The sequence below is a fragment of the Hordeum vulgare genome, chromosome 5H (genome assembly GCF_904849725.1).
Source record: "Hordeum vulgare subsp. vulgare chromosome 5H, MorexV3_pseudomolecules_assembly, whole genome shotgun sequence".
Taxonomy (NCBI): domain Eukaryota; kingdom Viridiplantae; phylum Streptophyta; class Magnoliopsida; order Poales; family Poaceae; genus Hordeum; species Hordeum vulgare.
This window is the reverse complement of record NC_058522.1, coordinates 401,861,879-401,883,016: the sequence shown is the minus strand read 5'-3', so window position 1 is coordinate 401,883,016 and position 21,138 is coordinate 401,861,879. Positions and strand designations below refer to the sequence as shown.

Below are 21,138 nucleotides of genomic sequence, written 5' to 3'. Positions count from 1 at the left end.
GGATGGGGATGGGCACCGAGATGGTATCACAGGGGTGTGGATGACATTATAGCAATATCCAACTGGGTATTCCCCATTGTCACCTTGAGGCTAGATGGACCACAATATGAGTACTACTATGATTGACCACCTCAGACTTTCTTCTCGTTCATCAAATGGACGTTAACATAACTTTTCTAAATGGAGAGTGGGAGAAAAAAAATTACATGCAACTACAGATGGTTTTGTAGTATCGGGTCAGAAAAGATAGGTTTACAATTTATTGAAATATTTATATGGCCTAAAACAAGCACATAAGTAATGACAACAAAAATTAACAAAGCTTCAAATCTATAGGATTTGTTGTCAATGAAGACGAAAAACATGTTTGCTACCATTATGGTGGGGGCAAGGAGTGTCCTTTCCTTCTATGTTGATGGCATACTAATCTTTGGCACGAGGGGATCCCGTGAAGTAGGACCTGGGAAAAAGACCTTTGCAGTTAGAGAGAACATTTCATAAAATCGCTCCGCTAAAGATGCAAATCTCTCACTGATACTGTAAAGAGGTTGATTATTCTTAATGTGATGTGTTACTTGTATAAGCGAAGATGTTGCCCTACACGGTAGTCTCTAAATAAATTTTATGAACTAGCTTGTTGGTCACAGTATATGAGAGTTGGTAAGTCACTTGAAAATCCAAGTTGGGGAAACAAGTTTGGTGGTTTTAAACTGAAATGCCCCCCCCCCCCCGGGCCACTATGACCACCATGCTATAATATAAAACACTGGAAATTCATAAAGAGTTCACATGAGACCAGGAAGTGGAATTTTATGTTTGAAGCAAAATGTCTATCAGAACCAAACTGTGAGAAAGTGGTGACAAAATCTTAGGAAGAATCTATGCTACTATGAAACGAAGGAAGTATGAATGGACTTACAAGAATTTAATAGAAGTTAAATGAATGGATCAAAATGAGCTTGGTGACAGGGAAAGAAGGATAAAGCAAATGAAGTGTGAACTTCTAGATTGCCGAAGTTGTCAGATCACATCACATTCATTTGCGAGAGAAGGAGTGTTGAGGGATAAATTGGAAGAATTAGAGGATCAACATGAGATGGATAGGATACAAAGAGCACACAAAACCGGCTTCAATTTGGAGAAGAAACAATGCTTATTTCCATGCATCTGTTGAAGAGAAAGGAGGAACCACATAAACAAGCTAAGAAAATAAAGATGGTGGATGGGTTGTAAAAGAGGAACAAGGAGTACTTCACTAATCTTTTTAAAACTGCCATCCCTCAGTTCCTCCAAATTTAACGAAGGATAAACAACCGAGGGTCACTCATGAAATAAACAAGGAGCTAATGACAGTTTTTTCAAAGTCATAAATTAAAGATGTCATCGACTCAGTTTGTGATTTAATGGCACCAAGAAAATCATTTTTAACATATGTCGTAGTTGAATGCTGCTTGGATAAGGGACCCTTTGTCCCCTTATCTATTTATTATTTGTGTTGAGGCTTTCTCATCTTTGCTACACAGAGTTGAAGCAGATGGCTCAATGAAAAGGAATAATTTTTTACTAAAAAACTCCTAGTACGTTGCACCTTTTTCGTAGGTGACTCCCTCATATTATGCAGATCATGAAGAATGTTGTGAAGCTAAAAGAAATTTTAAGTATGTACGAATCCTTGTTGGGACAATGCATAGACAAAGAGAAGACTACAATCATGTTCAACGAGAACACTACTGCTCATTGCTCAACGCATGAAAGAAGTCTCAGAGGTGTTGGAAATTAATGCCGAAACAAACAATGACCACTAAAAGGAATAACTTGATGTCATGTTCAGCGAGAAATTAATGTTGAATCAAAAGTGGAGGTTTTGAATTTTCTTAAAGAAATGATTTGGAAGAGATTCAAGGGTGGAAGGAGAGGATGTCGTCTAGGGCATGCAAGGAGGAGATATGTATACTGAAAGGAATAAATTTGCTGAAAAATGATTAATTTGGAGAACTGGGGATGGAGAAAAGAGTAAATATTTAGGATGATCCATGGTCACTAAGATAAATATACAAATAGATCTCAAATAACAAGCCATCAACTGAAACAAATAATTATACACATTTCACGAATGTATTCAAACAAAATCGGATCCTATGGAAATAGACTTTTAGTTAGCTTTATGCGAGAACGTTCGTATGTCGTACAACCATAAAGGAAGCCATGATTGATAGAAATGCCAACAATTTCGTAAGCCTAAACATAAGCGGGTGATCTCTCAAACGATGGCTAACCCAATTCAGAAGCTTGAGCAAATATTTTCACAAATGGCAATATGTTCAAAAAAAGATCAACATAATAAAAAAACTTATTATCTAGAACACATTAAGTTTTCAAGAGAAAATGTACCTCGACAAAACCACGCGGATAATGACCAAAGCCCACGGAAGCAAGTGGATATGCAAAAAAAAGTCATCTTATGTGTAAGTGCCATATACAAAGCACATTGATATACAAAGAAGCATAAAGAACGAAATGCTTTGAGATTTCTACAACTTAGCACCGAGTGACATCGATGTACATTCTCAACAATATCAACATGATTCCCAACTCTTTTTTGGTTACACCCCTATGCCCCCTTTGATTCATCATCCACTTATTGCATTCTGCTCGGTCATCAAGAACTTTTGGCCAATTGAAACCGGGGTGATTAAGAAAGAAGGCCCAAACATCCAAGTCATCACCATAAACCATGTCGACGCAATCATCAAATGTACTATACTGAGCACTTGTGATCTCATCAAGATATGGTAAACTTTCAAAAGAAAATATCAACTCAAACCCTTTGACAAAGTGACTCGAGGAGTAGAGCTGATAATTTTCTATAAAGCTTACGTGAAAAGCAAAAAAATTACGCCCCGTCGATCGATATTAGCTCGTCCTTGAATGAGAGTGCGTCCATAGTTGTGTGCTTTCTTCCAAGCAAGAATGTGGAAATAAAAACTGAAGCACCTTGGAGTTGCATTAGGACGACTCAGTGACGGTTGCTTGAAAACCCTTTTCAAGAATGGGTTCTATCATCACAGGCAATCCCGTAAGTCACTGGCAGAGCTACATGCATTCCTCAGGGGGCCGGTGCCCCCCCCCCAATGTATATTCTCCTCCACCTTTGGTTCTCTCCTAGCTCCGCCACCCATAAGCAATCCAAGTTGGATAAAAGACTAGGATGCGAAAGAAATTTCTAATGACTTCATATTCTTAGCATCCGCTTTAAGTAGGACAACTTTGTGCAGCCCACTAACAACGAAATACAACTGCCCATAGAGGAAAATATAAACACCTACAATTGATAACTGCCTAAAATATGGACCCGGTAGAATAATAGTACTCCTCCTTTGTGCTAAACTAAAAAGTACATCCACAAAAAATATTGGATTTGACTAAGCTGAAGTTACTATGCAAGCATGCATGAGGGGAAGGGAGGGAAAAAAACATACTCCCTTCATTCCTTTATACAAGAACACTATAAAACATATATTTTGCATATATATAAGACCATAAACACTAATCTAGGTAAAAAAATTAATGATGTTTTCTCATTCTAGCAACTTATTTAATACTTGCATGCATGTAGTCATAATGACACATATCTACTTTCTTCTCATTCCCACCTTGAATGCATGCATCGTATTAATGATCCCGGTTAACAAAAGAAAAGTTGTCTTTTAAAGTAGTCATTAAATTTTATCTTGATACCTGTAATTTAAGTTTGTGACCTTGTATAAGGGAATGAAGGGAGTGCTAGGCTGTTGAAGTAGAACCCCACCGTGGTGAAATAACATAAAAGCCTCCGGGGAAAACAAATCCATGCCCTAGGCATTATATTTCACGGTTGTTCACCATTGCCATTTGCAACTTTGGCTTCAAATAATGATATATGATTAAGACTAACATCATGCCATTTGCCAACTTGAAAGTACTCATTATAAGTTATATTTCCGCAACACAATATGGAATTATAACATGTAAAGTTAATGTTAAGGTGTAATTTCTGTTAAAATGACATGAAATTATTATTTTCAACATAACAAATATTTAAATTACCAGCAAATACATCCTCACTTAAGTTTATGATTTTAGAGGATTTTCTTACACCACATCTTGTCAAATGAAATATCCAATAAAAATATCTGGATGATCATAGTAAAATCGTACCCTGCAACAGTGCAACCATTTTGGAACCGTTTAGTAGTTTAGTACATAAACCCTAACATTCATAAAAATGAAAGGCAGGCAGCAGTTTGATTGATGTAAAAAATTCTTCACACATAAACGTCGAAATCACAGTATGAGAGCAAGAACAGATCAATGAGCCAATTATTGAGGCTTTAATTTCACGGGCCACACAATTATTTTCCACACACTTATCTCCTTGCTACCGTCACCATATGCTACGGTCCATTGCTGAAACAGTGCTCCAAAGTTTTAGCCAGACAACTAGTCCAACCCCACAGATATCATGTCGTAAACCAAATCTGAGAATTGTCTTCTGAATGGACCGATTAATGTTGATTGACGCGATGCGGTGGTAAAAATCAATAAAAACTATCATAATCAAAAGAAGAAAACAATCCGCCTTCGCAAGGCCAGCATTGACACCCCGTCTCATGTCATCAATCAATCCGCTTCATATATGATCAGACGACGATGGTGCTTATACACTGGTTTTTTTAGCGTCGTTTTTAAAGAATTTAGACTTCAAGTGTTGTTTTAGTGGTGGTTTGTATTGCAGCTACTAGAAATTGATCATCATAGCAAGATTATTTTTTTACTTCTTAAGTTTTTTGGTTGTGTGCATCCATAATGTCTTTAGTACATTTCGTTATTGTAGAGACAGGATGTAATTAGTATCTTTATGATATTAACATATTCCCTTTGTTGAAAAATCGAGCACAGTGAAGCAGCAGCCAGTGTATATATGTAGCTCGGCTACTCACCAGCAGCTCATCAGCAAAGCCGTGACCGGGAAAAAGAAGAAGAAACAGCAGGGGAGATATCGACCAAAGTTCTTGGAGTGAAATGGCGACCGCCGGGAAGGTGATCAAGTGCAAAGGTTGGATGTTCCTGAACTATTTAATTTCCTGGAATGGACGGATGAGATGAGATTAGCAAGGGCGCCTAGTTAATCTAATGGGTTAATTTGGTTGGTATTGGCAGCGGCGGTGGCCTGGGAGGCCGGGAAGCCGCTGTCGATGGAGGAGGTGGAGGTGGCGCCGCCGCAGGCCATGGAGGTGCGCGACAAGATCCTCTACACCGCCCTCTGCCACACCGACGTCTACTTCTGGGAGGCGAACGTACCACTTTTGTGTTTTCAAATTACTTCATCTGAATGGATGGATGGATCAGTGGGTGTTGGTGACGTGCTGCTTGGATTTGGGCAGGGCCAAACTCCGGTCTTCCCTAGGATCTTGGGCCATGAAGCTGGAGGGTATCCATCTTCACCTTTTGCCTCTCTCTTAGTTCCCACTCTCTTTCCCCTGTATTAAGTTCTACTCCCTAGTGTTAAAAACGCTATTATATTATAAAACGAAGGAAGTATTTGTTAATTACTTGATGAAATCTACTAGCTTGAATCCTCACCTGAATTATGATTTGTATGCTCACGGCATTGTGGAGAGCGTTGGCGAGGGCGTGACGGAGCTGGTGCCGGGAGACCATGTCCTCCCGGTGTTCACCGGAGAGTGCAAGGAGTGTGCCCACTGCATGTCAGAGGAGAGCAACCTCTGTGACCTCCTCAGGATCAATGTCGACCGTGGCGTGATGATTGACGATGGGCAGTCCCGCTTCACCATCGACGGGAAACCCATCTTCCACTTCCTCGGGACGTCCACCTTCAGCGAGTACACCGTGATCCATGTCGGGTGCGTCGCCAAGATCGACCCCGAGGCGCCCCTCGACAAAGTCTGCCTCCTTAGCTGTGGTATCTCGACCGGTAAGAATCTATCATTATATCTATACCTACACGTATGGAAATCTTCCCAGCCGGTGAAATCAACATATTTGGTGGAACTACTAAGTTGTCACGCCTCCAATTCAGGGCTCGGTGCGACGCTCAACGTCACGAAACCGAAGAAGGGTATGACGGTGGCGATTTTCGGTCTTGGAGCTGTAGGCCTCGCTGTAAGTATTCCTCAAGGAAATATTGTTTGATTTCGATGAGAATTGTGTGCTATAACCATGCCAAAATTGCTGCGTATCTGACACATGCATGATCAGGCCATGGAAGGGGCCAGGATGTCCGGCGCATCAAGGATTATCGGCGTGGACTTGAACCCTGCAAAACACGAACAAGGTACGCATGATAATCTGCCACTGCCATCGATATTCAGGAAGAAGGAAAAAAAAATACTCCACCCATCTTGGCCAAAAGTTATCGGAGCACACCGACTCAACCTTGCAACCCCATGCATGTCCATTGTTTTTCAGCTAAGAAATTTGGCTGCACCGACTTTGTGAACCCCAAAGACCACACCAAGCCGGTGCAAGAGGTATACATGCATATATGCATCGATCTCTCCCTTTTGTTCATGACATTCGTACACAAGAACCTTGCGCCAAATCAAATCCTGACAGTCCAATCAATGGTGGTGCCGCCACAGGTGATCGTGGAGATGACCGATGGAGGAGTCAACCGGGCGGTGGAGTGCACGGGCAACGCCGACGCCATGATATCCGCCTTTGAATGCGTGCACGACGTACATACGATGACCACCTTGCTTCTTCTGCTTCAAAGTTGAAACTGAATCCTGAAACTAATGCTATGGCCTGATGATGGGAGCAGGGGTGGGGCGTGGCGCACAAGGAGGCGGTGTTCAAGACCCACCCCATGAACTTCCTCAACGAGAGGACGCTCAGGGGCACCTTCTTCGGCAACTACAAGCCGCGCACCGGCCTCCCCGGCGTCGTCGACATGTACATGAGGAAGGAGCTGGAGCTGGACAAGTTCATCACCCACAGCCTGCCCTTCTCGCAGATCAACACAGCCTTCGACCTCATGCTCAGGGGGGAAGGCCTGCGCTGCGTCATCAGGATGGAGGAGTAGAGTAGAGCACCTGGCTGTTCTTCATCCCTCGCTGCTATTGTACAACACACATGTATCAGCTCTTATGCAACCCCCCTCCCTCTGTCTACTTATTCGAAATACTATCAGTGATTTGTTTCTCATCACAGCACATGATCAGACTTAATCTACATCTCATCCTTTGGCTACAGGAAGCGTGCGCGAAACAGTGTTACAGAACCTGGACAGCTGATACTATTCAACTAATTTCATAATCCAGAACTGCTCAGTATTACAAACTATTGCTTGGTTGAGTACACTTTGTGAGTTGGGTACAGTCAGATCCAAGCAAATTTTACGAAGTTAATCTCATGAGCTGAAATCGACATGATCCAGGGACATAACATGTATCTAAATACAGACTTTGTGGTTCACTCTACCAATGATCTCTGAATTTTGATCAAGCAAAGAACTCGACCATGTTGTTAGCACAAGACTGTCATTTTGAAGGGGCGGAACCTTGTCTTGACGAAGAATTGGGATCAAGCTGGGCATAAGAGGGAGAAGTTTCAGACTCCAGTAGGATTTGCCTGAGATGCTTGTCCTCGAGATGTTCCTAGAAATAATTAAAACGCGGAACGATGGGCCATTAGATAAGCAAGAAACATGCAACATTAAATCATAAAATCTAAACCTGTTCTCAAAAAAGAAAAAAAAAACTAAACCTAAATGACTGAAATTCAAGACAAGACATATTGCTTATGTCGCAGTGAAGAAAACAGGGTACTGGTGCATGTTCAACACTCATCGTGCGATACAACAGTGCTTTTGTGAATGAAACAACTTTGTTGAACTCAATCCCTGAACAATCATTCGTAACACACAGATATATGACAACATGGTAAATAACACAGATACAGGCCGAATCTTGATAAAGTGAGAACTTTATCTGTAAATAAAAGTAATAGTAAAACACATTCGGCTGTTAAGAAGGTTTCGTTCCTCGCAGTAATGGCAAATTACTGCAAACAAAAATACAAATCTGTGAACCATCGATCTTGCATGATTTGATATAACCACCAGTTTTACGGAATACACATCATTGCTATTTACACTACATAATTAAGTCATGAAGAACAATGGGCTTCCAACTCTGCAAGTGAAAAAAAAAGTCTGTCCAACAATAGAAATTGGCAACGGTGAGTTTTCCTAAGAAATAGCAAATCTTTGGCTGGGTTGGCAGCCACTAAGCAACCAGAATGCCTACCAACCATGTCCCGAATTCTCACCAGCATCGCACCAGTTATGACCAATACTTGCCTAGAAAACAACCTAGCAGCAGCCAATAAGCAAAACAAAAACACCTGTAACTGCAAATGGTTTTAGCAAGATTCCTTTTTGGTGTAGCCTGGGATGTAAGCATAGAAGGGTTTGTTGGTTAGTGGTTACTTCGGTCCCTTTTATCCAGAAAATAAAAATCCATTGTTAGTTAACTCTCTACAGACTGAGCTCCCCTGAGATATCAATTAACTGCCTTGTCATGCAAATGCGATGGAACTAGCAGAGTCTTGCAAGCTCAATTGCTCGGACTATTCAAAAAAGGCTAATAACCTCTGTCTTTAGGCAATAACCTTTTGGGGTTGAAGAGTGGATATAACAATTAACAAGAAACAACATCCTCGTTAGCCTACATTACTTGTCGACATAAAAGCTCTGAAGTCTGAACTGCCATTGCAGACGATGGCCAGATCCCACATTTGCAACATGAGGACTGCAGCACAATCTAAATCAAGATTGTAATAAGCAACGCGATAAGCCCCCCTACTATGACGATTCTCACATTCTCCCCAGAATACCCACCTTAAGGCAACCCAGTCCAAGAAGCGACACAATCGAGACAGTCCCTCCTCAAATATCTTCCTAAACAAGCAATTCCAAATCTTACATGAAATTAATGCCTCACTGGAATTACCTCAGCCTAAACTATAAGATCTTCGTAACCACGAATCCACATCCCTGATGGGAGCCCCGTTAGAGAAAACTAGGCGGTCAATGGCGGGTGGATCTCCACCGCGCGCATAGCAAACCGGTGATCCAATCTAAAGTGGCAGGCAATGACAGCGAACTGTGGTTGGGGGGAGGGGGGATGGCAGGCGTGGGCTTGGGTTTACCTCGAGGCAGGCGCGGTACTTGTGCCAGTCGGCGGCGCAGTCGTCCTTGTTCCACTGCCCCTTGGCGAACTTGTCGGCGTACCAACGGTTGAAGCACTCGTGGTACGCCGCCCGGAGCTCGGAGCACGCCGCCGCGGAGGCGGACGATGTGGAGGCCTCCGGGGAGGGCGTGGACGAGGACGGCTTGCTCCGGCCGAACACCATCCTTGTGCTGCTTCTCCCTGGTCGCCGTCGCCGAGTCTCGTTTTGTGTTCTCGCTCTGTCCTTCCCTGATTCCCCCTCTCTCTCCCGTCACCACGACCCCACCTTCCTGCGCAAAGACAGTTTATTTACCGTATAATCGGGTCATAAGGCGTATTGGGGTATTACTACTTAAACTAAATCGAAGCGGATTCCAGTTTCTCCCACAAATCGTCATTATTTCTGCATTTTTTTTCAGAATTTTCGAGGATGCACTTTCAGTGAGAGAACGAGGGCGCGCCTACGATGACTTCATAAATATTAAGATGATATGACGGTTTAGTCTGTCGGAGATGCTTATAGAGTTAGGGTGTGCGTGTGTGCGTTCATAGGAATAACTATATGCGCGTATATATGAGCGCTTGCGTTTGTATTGTGTTAAAAAAATGTCGTGTCGACTTTTTTTTTTGAGAGGAAAGCGAGGCCGAATTTGCATACACGTGTTGTATTTACTTTCACACGAACGCCTGTTTGTTTTTCTTCTTCTATTTTTTAAGGGGTGTTTTTTTCCTACTGTAAAAGTATCTCTAGCAGATCCGGTAAAAACACAAACTGTAAAACTGAGATACAAATCGAAAAAAGCCATTTTAAGGGTTCATTTTATCTACATCCGAACAAAAACTGTAAAAGAAATTGTAAAACTGTGGTAAGAGCTCCTTCCTCCGGTCCGGCGACCATCGCCCCTTCCTCCAGCCGTCCGAGCCGGCCATGCCGGCCGCGTCCAACCCCGTCGGCCGTCCGTCATGCCCCGTCGCTCGTCGCCCGTGGTTCGTCCCCGTCGACCGCGCCCCATCACCACGCCGGCCACGCCTTTGTTGGGGACCGATGCATGGGAAACAAAAAAATTCCTACGCACACGAAGACATATCATGGTGATGTTCATCTACGAGAGGGAGATCGGATCCACATACCCTTGTAGATCGCTAAGGCCTTGTTCGGTTCTTATGAATTTAATCCACTAGGGGGTCCAATCCCTGCAGGGATTGAGTGAACCCCTTCCCTGCACCCAATCCCCACTAATCCCTGCTATCCCCTTCCGCAGACACCCACCGCGACAAATACGCGTTCGTTTTTGTCGCCTCGCTCTGCAGAGATGGGAGAGAGGAGAGTTGCGCTTCGCCAGGGATTCCTTCCATGGGGTGCTAGACGGTGATTATTTCCGCATGAATTTGAAGAGGTTTCGGTCGGGGAAAGAACACGCGGGGCTTAAACGAACGAAGGAATATGGTCACGCAAGGTTTATTCCCCAGCGGGGGTAATCCGCGTGGACCCCCATGGATTCGACTCAAAACCACGCGGGGCTGGGCGTAACTGAACGAGGCCTAAGCGGGAAGCGTTAAAAAACGCGGTTGATGTAGTGGTACAACTTCGTGATTCAAATCATCATCATCCCACGATCCGTTCCGATCTAGCGCCGAACGGACGGCACCTTCACGTTCAGCACACGTACAGCTCGATGACGATCTCCGCCTTCTTGATCCAGCAAGAGAGACGGGAAAGTAGATGAGTTCTCCGGCAGCGTGACGGCGCGCGGTGATGGTGATGATCTATTCCTGCAGGGCTTCGCCCGAGCTCCGCAGAAAATCGATCTAGAGGAAGAACTACGAAGTAGAGGTTTGAGTTGCACGTGGCAAAGTTGTGTCTCAAAAACCCTAAAACCTCTAGTATATATAGGAGGAGGGGAGGGGCGAGCCCCAAGGGAGCTGGCCAAGAGAGGAGGAGGAGGACTCCAACTCCAATTCGGTTTGGAGGAGGATGAGTCCCCTCCTTCCTTCCCACCCCCCTCTTTTTTTCTTTCTCTTTGGTTTTTTCTCCTTAGCCGACATAGCCCACTTGGGCTGGCCTCACCAGCCCACTAAGGGTTGGTGCACCACCCTTGGGCTATTAGGCTCTCTCCCGGATGGGTGGGCCCCTCCGGGTGAAAACCTCGAACCCATTCGTCACTTCCGGTACACTGCTGGTAATGCCCGAAATCCTTCCGGAGACATAATGAAACCATCATATATATCAATCTTCGTTTTCGGACCATTCGGCAAACCCTCGTGGCGTTCGTGATCTCATTCGGGACTCCGAACAACCTTCGATCACCAACACCTATAACTCAACTATACCAAAACGTCACTGAACCTTAAGTGTGCAGACCCTGTGGGTTCGAGAACTATGCAGACATGACCTGAGACACTCCCCGGTCAATATCGAATAGCGGGACCTAGATGTCCATATTGGATCCTACATATTGTACGAAGATCTTACCGGTTGAACCTCTGTGCCAAGGATTCATATAATCTCGTATAACATTTCCTTTGTCCTTCGGTATGTTACTTGCCCGAGATTTGATCGTCGGTATCCCTATACCTATTTCAATCTCGTTACCGACAAGTCTTTTTACTCGTTCCGTAATACAAGATCCCGTGACTAACACTTGAGTCACATTGCTTGCAAGGCTTATTTGTGATGTTGTATTACGGAGTGGGCCTCGAGATACCTCTCCGTCACACCGAGTGACAAATCCCAGTCTTGATCCATGCCAACTCAACGGACACCTTCGGAGATACCTGTAGAGCACCTTTATAGTCACCCAATAACATTGTGACGTTTGATACATACAAGGTGTCGGGGATATACCCCGCAGTGTAACCCGGCTTGAAGTATGACCCGCCAAGGACTTGGCGACTCACCGGCGACTCAGAAGTGACCTAGCGGGCGACTCATACTTGACCCTGTTGGAAATATGCCCTAGAGGCAATAATAAAATGGTTATTATCATATTTCCTTGTTCATGATAATCATCTATTGTTCATGCTATAATTGTATTAACAGGAAACAGTAATACATGTGTGAATAAATAGATCACAATGTGTCCCTAGCAAGCCTCTAGTTGGCTAGCTCGTTAGTCAATAGATGATCATGGTTTCCTGATCATGGGCATTAGATGTCATTGATAACGGGATCACATCATCGGGAGAATGATGTGATGGACAAGACCCAATCCTAAGCATAGCACTAGATCGTATTGTTCGTATGCTAAAGCTTTTCTAATGTCAAGTATCTTTTCCTTCGACCGTGAGATTGTGCAACTCCCGGATACCGTAAGAGTGCTTTGGATGTATCAAACGTCACAACGTAACTGGGTGACTATAAAGGTGCACTACGGGTACCTCCGAAAGTGTTTGTTGGGTTGGTACAAATCGAGATCGGGATTTGTCACTCCGTGTGATGGAGAGGTAGCTCTGGGCCCACTCGGTAGAACATCATCATGAGCTCAATGTGACTAAAGAGTTAGTCACACGATGACGTGCTACGGAACAAGTAAAGAGACTTACCAGTAACGAGATTGAACAAGGTATAGGTATACCGACGATCGAATCTCGGGCAAGTTCTATACCGACAGACAAAGGGAATCGTATACGGGATTGATTGAATCCTTGACATCGTGGTTCATCCGATGAGATCATCGTGGAGCAAGTGGGAGCCACCATGGGTATCCAGACCCCGCTAATGGTTATTGGCCAGAGAGGTGTCTCGGTCATGTCTGCCTATCTCCCGAACCCGTAGGGTCTACACACTTAAGGTTCGGTGACGCTAGGGTTATAGGGAATTGTTATACGAGGTTACCGAAAGTTGTTAGGAGTCCCGGATGAGACCACGGACGTCACGAGGAGCTCCGGAATGGTCCGGAGGTAAAGATTGATATATAGGACGGATGGTTTCGGATACCGGAAGTGTTTCGGGCATCACCGGTAACGTACCGGGACCACCGGGACCACCGGAGGTGGCCCCGGGGGTCCACCGAAGGGGGGCAACGACCCCGGGAGGCTAGATGGGCTAACTGGGGAAGGTAACCAGCCCCTAGGTGGGCTGGTGCGCCCCCCACCCAGCCCATGCGCACCAGAGAAGGGGGGAGGGGGGAAACCCTAGGCGCAGGTGAGGCCCAAGGCCCACCTAGGGCGCCCCCCCCCCTTTCCCTGCCCTGGCCGCCGCCCCCCTCCCATCTGGTGGCTGCCGCACCACCTAGGGGGGAACCCTAGGGGTGGCCCACCCCCCTCCCCTCCTCCTATAAATAGAGAGGGGTTTTGGCCATTGAGACACACGGTTTTCCATCTCTCTCGGCGCAGCCCTGCTCTTCTTTCTCCTCCTCTCTGCCGGTGCTTGGCGAAGCCCTGTCGGGAGACCTCGTCTCTCCATCGACACCACGCCGTCGTGCTGCTGGAGTTCTTCCCCAACCTCTCCCTCCTCCTTGTTGGATCAAGGTTTGGGAGACGTCACCGGGCTGCACGTGTGTTGAACGCGGAGGTGACGTGGTTCGGCACTAGATCAGAATCGCTGCGAGTACGACTCCATCAACCGCGTTCTAGCAACGCTTCCGATTAACGATCTTCAAAGGTATAAAGATGCTCTTACCCCTCTCTCGTTGCTGGTTTCTCCATAGGAAGATCTGAATATGCGTAGGAAAATTTTGAATTTATGCTACGTTACCCAACAGTGGCATCCGAGCCAGGTTTTCTATGTGTAGATTCTATGCACGAGTAGAACACAAAAGTTGTGGGCGATGATTTGTCAATTTGCTTGCCGCTACTAGTCTTATTCTTTTCTAGCGGTATTGTGGGATGAAGCAGCCCGGACCGACTTTACACGTACGCTTACGTGAGACTGGTTCCACCGACAGACATGCACACCGTGCATAAAGGTGGCTAGCGGGTGTCTGTCTCTCCTACTCTAGTCGGATTGGATTTGATGAAAAGGGTCCTTATGAAGGGTAAATAGCTTTGGCATATCATCATTGTGGCTGTCACGTAGGTAAGAAGGCGTTCTTGCTAGAAACCCAAATCAGCCACGTAAAACTTGCAACAACAACTAGAGGACGTCTAACTTGTTTTTGCAGGGTTTGACATGTGATGTGATATGGCCAAAGTTGTGATGTTGCATGTATGATGTATGAGATGACCATGTTATTGTAATAGGTTTCACGACTTGCATGTCGATGAGTATGACAACCGGCAGGAGCCATAGGAGTTGTCTTAATTTATTGTATGAGATGCAACGGCATGTGCTTACTACTTTTACTTCATTGCTAACGGTTAGCTATAGTAGTAGTGATAGTAGTAGTTGGCGTGACGACTTCACAGAGACACAATGATGGAGATCACGGTGTCACGTCGGTGACGATGATGATCATGCGATGCCTGAAGATGGAGATCAAAAGAGCAAAGATGATAATGGCCATATCATGTCACTATATGATTGCATTATGATGTTTATCATGTTTTACATCTTATTGCTTAGAACGATGGTAGCATAATAAGATGATCCCTCTTAAAATTTCGAGAACGTATTCCCCTAAGTGTGCACCGTTGCGAAGGTTCGTTGTCTCGAAGCACCACGTGATGATCGGGTGTGATAGATTCTAACGTTCGCATACAACGGGTGTAAGCCAGATTTACACACGCGAAACACCTAGGTTGACTCGACGAGCTTAGCATGTACAGACATGACCTCGAATACAAGAGACCGAAAGGTCGAACATGAGTCGTATGGTTGAATACGATCAGCATGGAGTTGCTCACCATGGTGACTAGTCCGTCTCACGTGATGATCGGACACGGGTTAGTCAACATGGATCATGTATCACTTAGATGACTAGAGGGATGTCGATTTAAGTGGGAGTTCATACTTAATTTGATTAAGTGAACTTAATTGTCATGAACTTAGTCTAAAAGTTGTCTTTATAAATATTGTAGATGTCCAACGTCAACCTCAATTTCAATGCATTCCTAGAGAAAAACAAGTTGAAAGATGATGGTAGCAACTATGCGATCTGGGTTCGCAACTTGAAGCTCATCCTTGAACCAGCTAAAAAGGCTTATGTCCTTGATGCGCCGCTAGGTGACCCTCCCGCTCCCGCAGCAGCCCAGGACATTCTGAACGTCTGGCAAACGCGGAGTGATGACTACTCTCTGGTTAGGTGTGGCATGCTATACAGTTCAGAAACGGGGCTCCAAAGGCGTTTTGAGCAACACGGGGCATATGAGATGTTCCAGGAGCTGAAGCTAGTTTTTCAAGCTCATGCCCGTGTCGAGAGATATGAAGTCTCCGACAAGTTCTTTAGCTGTAAGATGGAGGAGAACAGTTCTGTCAGTGAGCACATACTCAAAATGTCTGGGTTACACGGTCGTCTGACTTCACTTGGAGTCGAACTTCCGGATGATGTTATAATTGACAGAATCCTCCAGTCTCTCCCACCAAGCTACAAAGGCTTTGTGCTTAACTACAACATGCAAGGGATGGAGAAGACCATTCCCGAGTTGTACTCGATGCTCAAGTCTGCAGAAGTAGAAATCAAGAAAGAGCATCAAGTGTTGATGGTCAACAAGACCACTAGTTTTAAGAAAGGCAAGGGTAAGAAGAACTTCAAGAAAGACGGCAAAGTTGTTGTCGTGCCCGGTAAGCCAGATGCCGGGAAGAAGAAAAAGAACGGACCCAAGCCTGAGACTGAGTGCTTCTATTGCAAGGGAAAAGGTCACTGGAAGCGGAACTGCCCCAAATACTTAGCGGACAAGAAGGCCGGCAATGTTAAAGGTATATGTGATATAGATGTTATTGATGTGTACCTTACTAGCGCTCGTAGTAGCTCATGGGTATTTGATACCGGTGTTGTTGCTCACATTTGCAACTCAAAGCAGGAACTGCGGAATAAGCGGAGACTGGCCAAGGACGAGGTGACGATGCGCGTCGGGAATGGTTCAAAGGTCGATGTGATCGCCGTCGGCACGCTACCTCTACATCTACCGTCAGGATTAGTTTTAAACCTTAATAATTGTTATTTAGTACCAGCTTTAAGCATGAACATTGTATCAGGGTCTTGCTTAATGCGAGACGGCTACTCATTTAAGTCAGAGAATAATGGTTGTTCTATTTATATGAGTGATATGTTTTATGGTCATGCTCCGCTGGTGAATGGTTTATTCTTGATGAATCTCGATCGTGATGTTACACATATTCATAGTGTGAGTACCAAAAGATGTAAAGTTGATAATGATAGTCCCACATACTTGTGGCACTGCCGCCTTGGTCATATCGGCGTTAAGCGCATGAAGAAGCTCCATACTGATGGACTATTAGAGTCTCTTGACTTTGAATCATTTGACACATGCGAACCGTGCCTCATGGGCAAGATGACTAAGACTCCATTCTCAGGAATAATGGAGAGAGCAAACGACTTATTGGAAATAATACATACTGATGTGTGTGGTCCAATGAACGTTGAAGCTCGCGGTGGCTATCGTTATGTTCTCACTCTCACCGATGATTTGAGTAGGTATGGGTATATCTACTTGATGAAGCACAAATCTGAGACGTTTGAAAAGTTCAAGGAATTTCAGAGTGAGGTTGAGAATCAACGTGACAGAAAAATTAAATGTCTACGATCTGATCGTGGAGGAGAATATTTGAGTCACGAGTTTGGCACACACCTAAGGAAGTGTGGAATCGTTTCACAACTGACGTCGCCTGGCACACCGCAACGCAACGGAGTGTCTGAACGTCGTAATCGCACTTTATTAGATATGGTACGATCTATGATGTCTCTTACCGACTTACCGCTATCATTTTGGGGATACGCATTAGAAACTGCAGCATTCACTTTAAATAGGGCACCGTCTAAATCCGTTGAGACGACACCGTATGAACTATGGTTTGGCAAGAAACATAAGTTGTCGTTTCTTAAAGTTTGGGGCTGCGATGCTTATGTGAAGAAACTTCAACCAGAAAAGCTCGAACCCAAAGCGGAGAAATGCGTATTCATAGGATACCCTAAGGAAACTATTGGGTATACCTTCTATCTTAGATCCGAAGGTAAAACCTTTGTTGCCAAGAACGGATCCTTTCTAGAGAAAGAGTTTCTCTCGAAAGAAGTAAGTGGGAGGAAGGTAGAACTTGATGAGGTAATTACACCCCCTCTCGAACAGGATAGTAGCGTAGCGCGGAAAGTTGTTCCTGTGGCGCCTACACCAACTGTAGAGGAAGTTAATGATGATGATCATGAAGCTTCGGATCAAGTTACTGCTGAACCGCGAAGGTCCACAAGGGCACGCTCCGCACCAGAGTGGTACGGCAACCCTGTGATGGAAATCATGTTATTAGACAACGGTGAACCTTCGATGTTGGAATTATGCCCTAGAGGCAATAATAAATGTATAGTTATTATTATAATTCCTGTATCAAGATAATAGTTTATTATCCATGCTATAATTGTATTGAATGAAGACTCATTTACATGTGTGGATACATAGACAAAACACCATCCCTAGCATGCCTCTAGTTGGCTAGCCAGTTGATCGATGATAGTCAGTGTCTTCTGATTATGAACAAGGTGTTGTTGCTTGATAACTGGATCACGTCATTGGGAGAATCACGTGATGGACTAGACCCAAACTAATAGACGTAGCATGTTGATCGTGTCATTTTGTTGCTACTGTTTTCTGCGTGTCAAGTATTTATTCCTATGGCCATGAGATCATATAACTCACTGACACCGGAGGAATGCTTTGTGTGTATCAAACGTCGCAACGTAACTGGGTGACTATAAAGATGCTCTACAGGTATCTCCGAAGGTGTTAGTTGAGTTAGTATGGATCAAGACTGGGATTTGTCACTCCGTGTGACGGAGAGGTATCTCGGGGCCCACTCGGTAATACAACATCACACACAAGCCTTGCAAGCAATGTAACTTAGTGTAAGTTGCGGGATCTTGTATTACGGAACGAGTAAAGAGACTTGCCGGTAAACGAGATTGAAATAGGTATGCGGATACTGACGATCGAATCTCGGGCAAGTAACATACCGAAGGACAAAGGGAATAACATACGGGATTATACGAATCCTTGGCACTGAGGTTCAAACGATAAGATCTTCGTAGAATATGTAGGATCCAATATGGGCATCCAGGTCCCGCTATTGGATATTGACCGAGGAGTCTCTCGGGTCATGTCTACATAGTTCTTGAACCCGCAGGGTCTGCACACTTAAGGTTCGACGTTGTTTTATGCGTATTTGAGTTATATGGTTGGTTACCGAATGTTGTTCGGAGTCCCGGATGAGATCACGGACGTCACGAGGGTTTCCGGAATGGTCCGGAAACGAAGATTGATATATAGGATGACCCCATTTGGTTACCGGAAGGTTTTCGTGCATTACCGGAAAAGTTTCGGGCTCATCGGTAGTGTACCGGGAGTGCCGGGAGGGGTGCCGGGGACCATCGGGAGGGGTGTCACGCCCCAAGGGGTCTCATGGGCTATGGGAAGAGATAAACCAGCCCCTAGTGGGCTGGAATAAGTTCCCACTAAGGCCCATAAGGTTTGAGAAGGAAAAAAAACACAAGGTGGAAAGAGTTTCCAAGTGGGAAGGTGGAATCCTACTCCAAGTAGGATTGGAGTAGGACTCCTCCACCTCCAATTTCGGCCAAACCTTGAGGGTTTGAGGCTGCCTCTTCCCTCCCCCTCCCTCCTATATATACTAAGGTATTAGGGCTGATTTGAGACAACTTTTGCCACGGCAGCCCGACCACATACCTCCATAGTTTTTCCTCTAGATCGCGTTTCTGCGGAGCTCAGGCGGAGCCCTGCTGAGACGAGATCATCACCAACCTCCGGAGCGCCGTCACGCTGCCGGAGAACTCTTCTACCTCTCCGTCTCTCTTGCTGGATCAAGAAGGCCGAGAACATTATATCTGGATCTTGTTTATTGCGAGACGGTTACTCCTTTAAGTCTGAGAATAATGGTTGTTCTATTACTATGAGTAACATCTTTTATGGTCATGCACCGAATGTGAGAGGATTGTTCATATTGAATCTTGATAGAGATACGCATATACATAACATTGAGACCAAAAGAGTTAGAGTAAACAATGATAGCGCCATATTTTTGTGGCACTGCCGCTTGGGTCATATTGGTGTAAAGCGCATGAAGAAACTCCATGCTGATGGACTTTTGGAGTCACTTGACTTTGATTCACTTGACACGTGCGAACCATGCCTCATGGGCAATATGACTAAGACTCCGTTCTCCGGAACAATGGAGCGTGCAAGTGACTTGTTGGAAATCATACATACCGATGTGTGTGGTCCAATGAGCGTGGAGGCACGCGGCGGATATCGTTATTTTCTCACCTTCACTGACGATCTAAGTAGATATGGTTATGTCTACTTGATGAAGCACAAGTCTGAAACATTTGAAAAGTTCAAGCAATTTCAGAGTGAAGTGGAAAATCATCGTAACAAGAAGATCAAGTTCCTACGGTCTGATCGTGGGGGTGAATATCTGAGTTTCGAGTTTGGTACTCACTTAAGACAATGTGGAATTGTTTCACAGTTAACACCGCCCGGAACACCACAGCGTAATGGTGTGTCCGAACGTCGTAATCGTACTTTATTAGAAATGGTGCGATCTATGATGTCTCTTACTGATTTGCCGTTATCATTTTGGGGTTATGCATTAGAAACAGCTGCATTCACTTTAAATAGGGCACCATCGAAATCCGTTGAGACGACACCATACGAACTGTGGTATGGCAAAAGGCCAAAGTTGTCGTTTCTTAAAGTTTGGGGATGTGATGCTTATGTCAAAAAGCTTCAGCGTGAAAAGCTGGAACCCAAAGCGGAAAAGTGCGTCTTCATAGGTTACCCAAAAGAGACAGTTGGGTACACCTTCTATCTCAAATCCGAGGGCAAAGTGTTTGTTGCTAAGAACGGAACTTTTCTCGAGAAATAGTTTCTCTCGAGAGAATTGAGTGGGAGGAAGATAGAACTTGACGAGGTTGTCGAACCTCTCATCCCTCTGGATGGTGGCGCAGGGCAAGGGGAAACCTCTGTCGTTGCGACGCCGGTTGAGGAGGAAGTTAATGATGATGATCATGAAACTCCAGTTCAAGTTTCTGTTGAACCACGCAGGTCGACGAGATCACGCGCTGCTCCAGAGTGGTACGGTAATCCCGTCTTATCAATCATGTTGTTAGACAACAATGAACCTGCAAATTATGAAGAAGCGATGGTGGGCCCAGATTCCAACAAATGGCTAGAAGCCATGAAATCCGAGATAGGATCCATGTATGAGAACAAAGTATGGACTTTGGAGATACTGCCTGAGGGCCGCAAGGCTATTCAGAACAAATGGATCTTTAAGAAGAAGACGGACGCTGACGGTAATGTGACCGTTTATAAAGCTCGACTTGTGGCAAAGGGTTTTTCACAAGTTCCAGGAATTGACTACGATGAGACTTTCTCTCCTGTAGCGATGCTTAAGTCCGTCAGAATCATGTTAGCAATAGCTGCATTTTTCGATTATGAAATCTGGCAGATGGATGTCAAAACGGCGTTCCTTAACGGTTTCCTTAAGGAAGAGTTGTATATGATGCAACCCGAAGGTTTTGTCGATCCTAAAAATGCTGACAAAGTGTGCAAACTCCAGCGATCCATTTATGGACTGGTGCAAGCATCTCGGAGTTGGAACAAACGCTTTGATGAGGTGATCAAAGCATTTGGGTTTATACAAGTGGTTGGAGAATCTTGTATTTACAAGAAAGTGAGTGGGAGCTCTGTGGCGTTTCTAATATTATATGTGGATGACATATTACTGATTGGAAACAACGTAGAGCTTTTGGAGAGCATAAAAGGTTACTTGAATAAAAGTTTC

At 44.7% G+C, this 21,138-nt stretch overlaps 2 protein-coding genes across 2 annotated transcripts; one reads left to right on the top strand and one right to left on the bottom strand.

The window, feature by feature from the left end:
- The first annotated feature begins 4,787 nt into the window (after positions 1 to 4,787).
- On the top strand, positions 4,788 to 7,209 carry LOC123396696 (alcohol dehydrogenase 2). The gene is made up of 9 exons (XM_045091554.1): positions 4,788 to 5,095; positions 5,200 to 5,336; positions 5,424 to 5,467; positions 5,646 to 5,974; positions 6,080 to 6,162; positions 6,259 to 6,334; positions 6,469 to 6,530; positions 6,642 to 6,737; positions 6,824 to 7,209. The coding sequence occupies exons 1-9, from the start codon at positions 5,062 to 5,064 to the stop codon at positions 7,082 to 7,084; spliced, it is 1,122 nt and encodes a 373-aa protein (XP_044947489.1). The 5' UTR covers positions 4,788 to 5,061; the 3' UTR covers positions 7,085 to 7,209.
- An 86-nt stretch (positions 7,210 to 7,295) lies between these two features.
- LOC123396695 (uncharacterized protein At4g33100) lies at positions 7,296 to 9,511 on the bottom strand. The gene is made up of 2 exons (XM_045091553.1): positions 9,214 to 9,511; positions 7,296 to 7,658 (listed from the first exon to the last, which is right to left on the bottom strand). The coding sequence occupies exons 1-2, from the start codon at positions 9,415 to 9,417 to the stop codon at positions 7,542 to 7,544; spliced, it is 321 nt and encodes a 106-aa protein (XP_044947488.1). The 5' UTR covers positions 9,418 to 9,511; the 3' UTR covers positions 7,296 to 7,541.
- Positions 9,512 to 21,138: the final 11,627 nt, after the last annotated feature.